General features: G+C 36.0%; 1 protein-coding gene across 2 annotated transcripts in view; it reads left to right on the top strand.

Moving 5' to 3' along the window:
• The window catches only part of GUCY1A2 (guanylate cyclase 1, soluble, alpha 2), a 356,160-nt gene extending 350,108 nt beyond the window's left edge, over nt 1-6,052 (top strand). Inside the window, exon 8 of one of the 2 annotated variants that reach the window (XM_012659179.1) lies at nt 5,477-6,052. In XM_012659179.1, coding sequence (XP_012514633.1) covers nt 5,477-5,684 — 208 coding nt within the window. In that variant the 3' untranslated portion in view covers nt 5,685-6,052. The remainder of the gene's footprint in view (nt 1-5,476) is intronic. The other variant, XM_012659180.1, reaches the window with a different exon arrangement.
• The last annotated feature ends 3,750 nt before the right edge of the window (nt 6,053-9,802 follow it).

The raw sequence follows: 9,802 nt of genomic DNA, 5'->3' as shown, positions 1-9,802 counted from the left end.
TTTAAAATCAGTTGTCCTCATTTTTTAATAATGAATTCATTTTTTAAAGTTATTGTGCATATTTTTTCTTTCTGATCCTTCCTGTGTGTTTTATAAAGACTAGTACAATGATAGATTTGTTTTTAAGAAAGAATTTTGGTTAGAAAAGTGAAAAAATGTGAGGTAATTATTTAAGTTAGAAGAACTGATTACAGTTATCTTTTCTAATCTCTCATTTGTCATGTTTTTTAAGTTCCGTCTATAGACATATTAAACTTTTGAGTGCATGTTTTGAATTTAAATCCCTTGGCATTTACTGAAAATGGAGTTTTTAGGCTATTAAAGGTCAAAATTGACAGTGTCCAGAGAAACCAATGGAGTGAAATTATCTTTAGCTATTTAGCTCCTAAAATTTAAGTATTTAAGTGGCATTACTTTTGTCACTCAAATAGAAAGAAATATGCCAGGATGTGCACTCTCTAGCAAGCCCCAGGAATGTAGACTGTGGAACCCCATAGTAAGCACACGTTTTCGTTAGTACTTAACCCAAGGTGAGTTGCAGAGAGAAATGAGCTAGGATGCTGCAGAAGTGCCTCTGCGACACTCTGCCTTATAATTCTCAGGGGACATGTAGGAAGACTATCTGTTTTTGAGAATTTATCCATTAATCTAAATTTTAGAACCAACAAATTGATAATCTTATAAAATTGCCTTAAAATCCACAACTAAAAATGTTTATAACCTTAAAATGCATAAAAAAATTGGTGAAATCTTTTTTCTGTTTCATTTCATAGTGAGCTAGATTTTTACTTTCCTTATTTGGACAGGAGTGTGTTATTTCCAGAGAATGAATCATTGGGTTTCAAGGGATTTTAGGCTTGTCTAACTGACTCAATGACTACAGTTTCATTGGACCTATCTTCCGACTGCATCAGATCTTGGAGCAGTGAAGCACAAAGCAGAAATACATAGCAGAGTTCCTTCTTTTCTTTCACTCAGGTGGAAAGAAGAAAGTGAAAGGGAAAAATTCAGGAACTTCAGAACACTTAGAAAAACATAAGGTGTCTTGATGTTTTTTATTTCCATTTTCAGAACTGTCATCCTTCTCCTGCACTCAAAGACAATGCCCAATGCCATTACAGTAGAGTCTGAATACATTCCTTAGCAAAAAGATATCAGGTGAATGTTCAGCAACAACAGAAACTTCTAACTGAACATAGCAGATTGAATTCCTGAGTTTATCAAATCGTTGTTTTCTGAAGTTTATAATTACTCTTTTACTGAAACAACAGCACAATGATAGTAAAGGTATAAAAGAGGTATAATTCTCTCCTGACATATATATACGTATAGGTACACATGCACAAACACACACAAAGACCGTAAGAGGACTTAACTAACAGTGGGAGAAAGGGAGATAGCAAATATATACATGGGTGATATTTGGCTTAATGCATAGGAGAAAACTGGTCTCAGGTCCTACAGAAGAGAATGCAGCCAAGAAGCAAGTATATTCACTTTAAACCTAAATATCTTGCCCCATAAATATTATGACCAGAGGTAGGAAAGCACTGGTTTGGGACCTAATTCTCAGACGGCACTTAATTAATAATTACCTGTTGACTGGCTGACTGCTGAACTCCTGAACTCACTGACCAGAAGACTGGATGATTCTAAGTGTGAGGGTGAAGCCTGACTCAGGAACTGCAGGCTCCTACGTTACCTTTCACAACTCTACAGTCTTGGAGCAGTATGGGAAACACACATAGCAAGTGGTCATAAAGACCTCCCTAACTCACCTCATTAGCAATTAAATCAAAGTATACAATTGGAGAAAAAAGCATAGTAGGATGAAAGACCAAATTCTTGTCTCTACCTTATAGATAACCAACCTGTACTTTGTATATGCCACCTGAAGTATGATTTAGAAAAGACAATACATCCCTGAAATTCCATCATTATAATTCCATTCCTTTTATTAAACTCTGAAGCTTGTGTTAAAATTTAAACTACATTTAGATCATTTGTAATTCAGTGTGAATAAGTTTCAGGTCCTTTTCCAAGGAAGAATATAAGATACAGTGCAAAGCTTGGTGAAATTGGGGGAAATGGGCATGCAAACAAGAGCTGAGAGAGTCAGAGACCAGCTTCATTTCTGTAGCTCTATGGGAGTAGATCCATGGATCTCAGTGGTATCCAGCTTCCTGCACAAGCTTGATCCAAAGCGGGAGTGAATTTTTATTTTGAAAATAAATTTGTAAAAAAACTGTTGAACGGAGACAGGGTGACAGGCAGGTAGACCAGGATTTGTGTGGCTTCCAAATACTTATTGAACATGTTGCTGAAACTCCCAGGTTGTATATTAACCAGCTGTGGATTACCACCGGGGATTAATTTAGATTTATGTAGAATCTAAGCTTCCATATCAGTCTCGAGGTGCTAAAGAAATGGATTGTTAGGCAAAGCTTTAGAATCCAGCCCAGGGACTTGGACTTAAAACATTTCAGAGGGGATCAGAGGTTCTGGGATGATCAAGTCTAAATTCCTAATCCCTGTATACACATTTGATCATTTATTCAGCACCATGATTCATATCATCACCAGACATGCTGCGTGAAATGTTTTCTCGACCTCCTTCACAGACCTCCCAGCAAGTCATTGAGATTTTCCTATTGGAAGTCATCTGAATATTGCACTTCAGTATTCATGTATACAAAGGCTGCTAAATCATGGATATCATAGGAGCTTGGATCAATTTATTGTTATGTGCTCTCATTTTTATTATCAAAATTTAAAACCATATTCAGTTTATTGATACCAAAATTTTTATGTGAAAAAAATAAAATTTCATAAAAGCTGTTGTCTCTTATTTCTAGCACAGTATATGAGCTTTATTGACAATGTCAAGAGATCAATTCATTGTGAAGAATTTCCTCCTAGCCAAAGTGCAGTGGATTATTTAAAAGTCCAGGCATCCGAAGTGGCTGGTACCCTCTTCTTTTAGTCATTTACAAAATATTCATAGATGTAACCCCAGTTTTATTTTTCATTGTCGGAAAATCTCAATTATAGCAAAACATAAAGCCCTCAGCGAGGCTAACAAACTGGAAAAGAGATAAATTTGAGGACTTAAAAAATAGGGAGAGACGAATGCAGCTCATGTGGAGTCCTAATTGTTGGTCAGGGGCTCTAAGGAAATTGTTTGGAAAGATTGAGCTATAGCTGCATGTTACAGTTGGTTGAAGTGAAGTTACTGCTTTGGTTCTTAACTTTTGTACTTAAATCGATAGTCATTACTTCTTTCATCCTACAGAATCTCTTCTTTTGAATTGCATCATATGTTGTATCATATATTGCCTCGTATTGCTAATTTGTTTCTATGAGCATTTCTTGTGTTTTTAATTATATTAACTTATTCTGTATATCCTCACCTGTTTTCCTCCTTTCAGAGGACTATTTTAGCACGTAACAAGCACTAAGTGAATGTTTGTTGATTGATTAGCATCATTGATTGACACCCACAGATTGCACAGTGGTGACTGTTCTATTTGAACTTAGTAAAATTATTGTGGAATTCACAGCCAAATTAAACTACTGTTTAGGGATTTTTACATTTTATTTCAGAAGTGTCTGATTGTATATTATATGTGAAGGAAATTGACATCCATGCAAATGAAAACAGTACCAATGACTTCCATTCTGCTTGTCACGAATGCCCCACCTGTGCCTCAGTTTGGTTGTTTTGTGATGGAGAGCTATGGTTATGCAGTCTTAGTATTTATTGTAGGGCTAAACTTGACTAAGTTAACAGATCTAGATCCAGTTCCACTGCCTCCACTGTCTTGCTGTTTCCTTGAGCAAATCACTCTAACTTATTCTGAACTCACTTTCACCCTCCATAAATTTGGCAGAGAATAGCATTTTTTATAGCTTTTGCATAGGATTATGTTATGTGGATAAAATGAGATAAGGCTTTTGAAAGAATTTTGAAATGTTAGAATGATCCTCACTTCTTTATGTCCTAAATTAATATAATCATTGTGTAATATTTTTTAAGGAATTATCAATTAGAACTGTTCTTTTATCCTTTAGAAAGCAAAATACTACAACTCTGGTTCGTAAAAGTAAGTATAGACTGCTCATTTGTAACAGTTATTAGTACTGGTAGCTGTTCTTTTTAGATAATATTTTTGATCCATTAAGAAAGTTTGAGAAGAAATGAGTTGTTTTTCTTTTCCGTAGTAGAGATAATCATCATTGCTTATGTAATGTTCTTATATTTTCACACATCCTTTGTTCTTGCATTCATTGGTTCCTTTCCCCCCAACCCATCTCCTATACAGCATAACTTGTAGCTGTTAACATTAACCTGACTTAGGAAGATTAGTTGTTTTTGAGAAAAAGATAATGGTTTTGGCCCATGAACCCTTTGATTATGTTGTTCTTCATATTCAGTTGTTGAAATTCTGCGCATCTTAAATAGCTTCTTGTCCATGAAGCCTTTGCGTTCTCACTGCAAACATTTTTCCTCTTCTGGAATCAGCTTTTTCTATCTACCTTTCTTATGGAATTAGCCTATTTTGTTCCATACTACTTTTATGTTTGCTTATTGAGGGTTTTTTGTTTGCTTATTGAGGGTTTTTTAAACTTCTTTTATTCTCTGTTTCTATCTCTATTGACGAAACCATGAGCTTCTTATATTGTGTTCTACATATTAAATTCACAAGAGTGAGTAGGAGGTTTTTCTTAGGCAATAAGAAGTCTATAAAGAGTTGTGGAACTAAATTAGATTGTTGGGCCACATTTTTAGAAATGGGTATCAAACCAAACTTCTCATGGAACTGGACAAGTTTAAAGAGTAAACCTCCTCCAGTGTTAATGTTCTGAAAAAGAGTCTTGAAGTGTGACTGGAAGAGAAGAATTAAGCTGTTTGACCAATAAATGCTAATGAGTTTGGGTAATACGTATGGCTAGAAATCAGTAAGCAGATATTTCAAACACTTGGAGTCATGAAATGTTCTACAAAGTTAAATATTTGATTAAAATGTTTGATACACAGGACACACGTTTAAAGCTTATTAAGAGTTTACCAAACATAAAAGAAGTACTCTAGAATTTGGACAGGTTTTAAAAACAGGGTAAATCCTGCATATTTGAAATACAACCTGTACTATGCAGTTTCCTTAGCCCTTTGTTTAGGCAAAAAAATCAAATCTGAACAAATATTTTCAAGGAATGCTGTTTAGAAAGAAATGAAACTTGAACAAATATTTTCGAGTAGTACCACAAATGCTTTGTTTTTTATTGTCGTAGCATGAAGGGATTATGCTGAGTTATAACATTCCCTAGTTTCTGGAATCCTATGAAGGCCACAGCTATACAAAGCAATAGGGTTTGTTAACATGAGCACAATCATGGGTTTCCTGAGCCTTTAAAATTTCTGTGCATTATTTACATTTGCCCTGCCTATTTGATTCACATTGTATTTTCTTCTTAGATTATTAAAACGCGAAGAAAGTTTCACATTCATTCCTCGGTCCCGTGAAGAGCTTCCAGATAACTTTCCAAAGGAAATCCCTGGGATCTGCTATTTCCTCGAGGTAAGGACTGGGCCAAAGCCGCCAAAGCCTTCTCTTTCTTCATCAAGAATAAAAAAAGTTTCCTACAACATCGGCACCATGTTCCTCCGGGAGACAAGCCTCTGAGACCTGCTGCAGATCAAAGACTCCTCCAAAAAGCACAAGCCCAGAAGATGGGTCACGACAGGAGAGTGGAAAGAGATTGTTTCTCTTTCAGTGAGTGCTTTGTTGAAAACAAGCAGCGGAATTTCTGTGTTATGTCAGGCAATAATCATAGAAAATGTGGGTGACTGCTGTCAATACAAAAGCTGGAGCATGAGGGGAAATAAGATATGTCCATTCATGAGAGTGTTTTTGGTCATATGTATACATATATATATTTTAATTACAAGTATGGATCCCCTTTCAAAACTAACCAAGAAATAGATTCTGTTTTCTTGTTTGTCACACATACAAGTATCTTTCCATATATATTTGTACCACTTTTGAGAGCCAGTTTTGATTATATATTCCTACATTTAGTGAGTTGGTAGGTGAGGAATATTTTCTAATTTTCTTTTTCTGAACAGACATTTCATACATATATCATGGCAGTGTGGTAAACTTCCCAACCGGAAGAATTGTAACTCGGCAAAATATTTTAGGAATATTACCTATTTTTATACATATCTCTTCTAGACAATTGCATTTCACACAACATTATTAGATTTTCCGAATCTCCTACTATATTGTTGGTATATTATGTAATGCTAACCTATTAATCTAATATAGTTTCACTTATTTAGAGAGATTAGTGCTTGGTCTGAGAATATATATAACCAAGGATTTCAGATGCTGAGAAAGCATTATATGTCTGTTTAGTAAATATCATTTAGATTTAATTAATGTAGCATGGAATCCAAAGGAAATAGAATTTCCTAATAGCAGAATACCTGTAACCAAGATTAAGGAAATGTTTCTTTTGCCATCTTCTAACAAACATCAGTTAAAATGATTTGCTTTGCTACATTGGACCTTTTTCAACTTAGTACTTATAAATATATGTAGTTTTTGCAACATTAACCTGCATTCTAATAAGCAGCATTCTACCAAATGACATGTTGGTAACTCCCCTTTCCTTTCCCAATTCATGCCTCCTAAGGGCTGACTGCCACTTGGAGAGCAAATTCCTGGATACTGGTGTTAGTGACAAATAGGTGTCAGGACGTGTTACCAAGAATGTTGTTTCTTCTTGTGTAAAACAAAGCAAGGAAAACCCTGTATTTTATGGCACTGAGATTTTTGTTTAAAAATGTTCTGCAGCTTGATTGATGTGGGTTTTAAACTCAGTGAATTGTCTTCCTGAACACTGAAGTTTAACATCGAGAACTAGTAATCACTGTACCTACAGATAGATTTCCATTGCATGTCCTGCTAAAATGAAGACCTCTTCCCATTAATCAATACTGCATGAAAGTATTATTATTGGCTCACACTAAAATTAGGAGCACAGTGTGTCCATAGTTATCTTATTTCAGATCGGATATAAAACCTAAGTTTCTATTGAGGTTAATGAGCTGGAAGCATTTATTTCCTTGAAACCCTGGAGTGGTCATTTTCTTACTCATTGGTAGCTTATGTCTACTGAATGCAATATATTTCTTTTCTGTTCGGGGGTTATGGCTGTATTATGATTTGGTTATGACATAACTCAGCTAAGAAGTATATTAACAAATTTGCAATGTAGTCTGTGAGGCTTAATTAATATTTCTGAGTTCTCTAAGTGTGTGGCTAAAAAACATTTAAAATATGCAAATATTTGTTATAATCGTGATCCCTTTTATACTTTGAGCCTGTTCTCACCCTGGGGTTTGTAAGGATACTAGCGTTACACTTTTTATGTGGAGAAAAAAGGACATAGACCCTGAGCTCTCTAAACCCCTCCCTGACCCCTCTTCCCTGGGCCTATGTCTCTGTTTTTAACTACATGGGGGAGAGAAGGCCAAGATTTACAGGAGGCTACATGTAGGCCGAGGGCAGGGTATTCTCATGGGAGTAATAACGCACAGAGAAATCTCTTCAGGGTACTGGATGATTAACCCACTTCCTCCACAGGGGACAGTGGGGAGGTTTACAGCTAGTGTGGACAGCACAGGCTGGGAGCAACTCAATCCTCATGGTGGTATTAGAAACTGTGTTAGCAATGTTGATGGGCTTCTAATAGCATGGGACATGGGGAGAGAACCAAACTCGCTGAAGTCATTTCTACTTATTCTGTGCAGTAATGTAGAGCTTTTAGGATATATTAAATCAACAAACATTTTGGTGATAAACAATGTGTTCTGCAACATAAACAGAGGGACTTCCAGGAATCATCTACTCTATTTCTCTGTCTTTTGTAAAGATTTGTCTAAGCAACTATTCTAAACACATGGTTATTCTCTCTGTACTTAAGAATATCTATGGGAAACATATTTTAAAAGCATCATTGGAAATCCACTCCACTATCTGGTACTTGGTGATAAGGCTCGAGATGAGGATTGTATATATACATTCAATTTGTCAGAAGAATCACAAAATCTGTATTAGTTCATATAACTTTACTTAGAGAAGTAGCCATTTACATTGTCACAAATGTCACACTGAATAACATGACAGAGATCTCTTATATATCACCAACAGGAATTAGACTCTATTTTTCATACAGTATAATCTAAATGTATTTTTGAAGCTATTGTCTGAGGCAATGGTCTAATCTATTATCATTTTGCCAACCTATTACAGTTGATGATTATAGTTACACTGTTGCTGAATGTGTTTGTAAGGTACTATGTAAAATGTCTGTTCATTCTAGCTGCAGTCACGGAAGTTAGAAGCTGTGAAAAAGCATATATTTTTATTTGTCCTACACAATGCAGTCCACATATTCTCTCTTAAGAACTGTGACTGTAACAATGTGGTGGCATTTGGTATTTCATTTGACTAATATCTATACAGTGTCTTACTTACTTACAAAGTATTGCATACAGCATGCATTTTCGTTAAAAGGAATTTAAATGATGTTCCCTTAGAAACCAAGCAGTTGGGGAAATGGCTTTAACCCACTCTAAAAGGAATTCTTTGAAGTATAATTTGGCCCCTACAGTTCCTGTATTCTGATGTTTTCTCAAGCAGCTAATTTGAAGAAGGCACTTTATGACTATCCATCAGTACCAAAGGTTCACATTAGCCTCAGGATCATTCGGAAGAAAGGAATGCCATCACCTGCAAATAAATCAGTTATCTAACAAAATCAGAATCCCCCAACATTGGCTCAAAATGTACTGCACAGTATCTGCTTTGCGAACCTTAATGATTAGGTAACATTGGCCATAATGAAAAGAATAATAATAAGAGAAAAAGAAACATATTTAGTTGAATCTCTTGGCCGTGTAATGTAGGGAAAGGGAAGAAGACATAGCTTCTGGGTGACATGGAACCCAACTGTCTAAAACTGCCTCTGTATTATCTCTTATATTTCAAATTATTTTGGGTTTCCTTTTTAATATCTGATTCTGTGTGGAATCTAGTGAGCTGTGACCTATTGTGACTTTGAGACAAACATCCTTGCCTGAGACTTGAGAGCAGGTCCGTGGATTCAGCACTTCAAATGATAACTCAGTCTCACACTTCTTCCTCTGGTCCAGTGACAATGCTACCAAGAAACAGTGTTTCATTGTGAAAGTGTGAAAGTGTGTGCCCTTCCAGGAAAAACAGAGCAAAATGGGACAATAACAACTTAAACAATCTCATTCACAAGGGCAGTAAGGCTTTTAAATTTGCAAATTCCTCCAAAGAGTTCCAGCAATAATGCAAAATTAAATTGATGGCTACAAAAGGCAAAGCCATGGAGAATTTGGACCCCCTCCAGGCTCTGTGCTTTGTACAGAATCGTATTGCTGCTGAATGCAATAGTGTATGTTAAGTTGTGATGTATCAAGAGGGAGTTGAAGATTATGACTATCGTTAAATTTATTTGTTGAAGGCTCCTTGGGTTCCTGATTTGCAAAGGGCAGGTGTTGTGAATGATAAGGACAGAGTGTAAAACTTCTACACACAGGTTTCTGTCTTGTCGTGCATTTTGAGCACGACTTAGCCCATCCTAGACCCTCTGTTCCTCCATGCTATCACTAGAAACCATCTATCACTAGAGAGCCCTGAAGCCCAGCCCCGTCGAGCATCATTCTCTCTTCTGAACCTGGCACGGCCATGGGAAGAGTTGCTGA

The sequence above is a fragment of the Propithecus coquereli genome, unplaced genomic scaffold (genome assembly GCF_000956105.1).
Source record: "Propithecus coquereli isolate 6110/MARCELLA unplaced genomic scaffold, Pcoq_1.0 Scaffold6, whole genome shotgun sequence".
Taxonomy (NCBI): Eukaryota; Metazoa; Chordata; class Mammalia; order Primates; family Indriidae; genus Propithecus; species Propithecus coquereli.
Note: the sequence above shows the minus strand (reverse complement) of the source record. Positions and strands in the feature narration are given on the sequence as shown.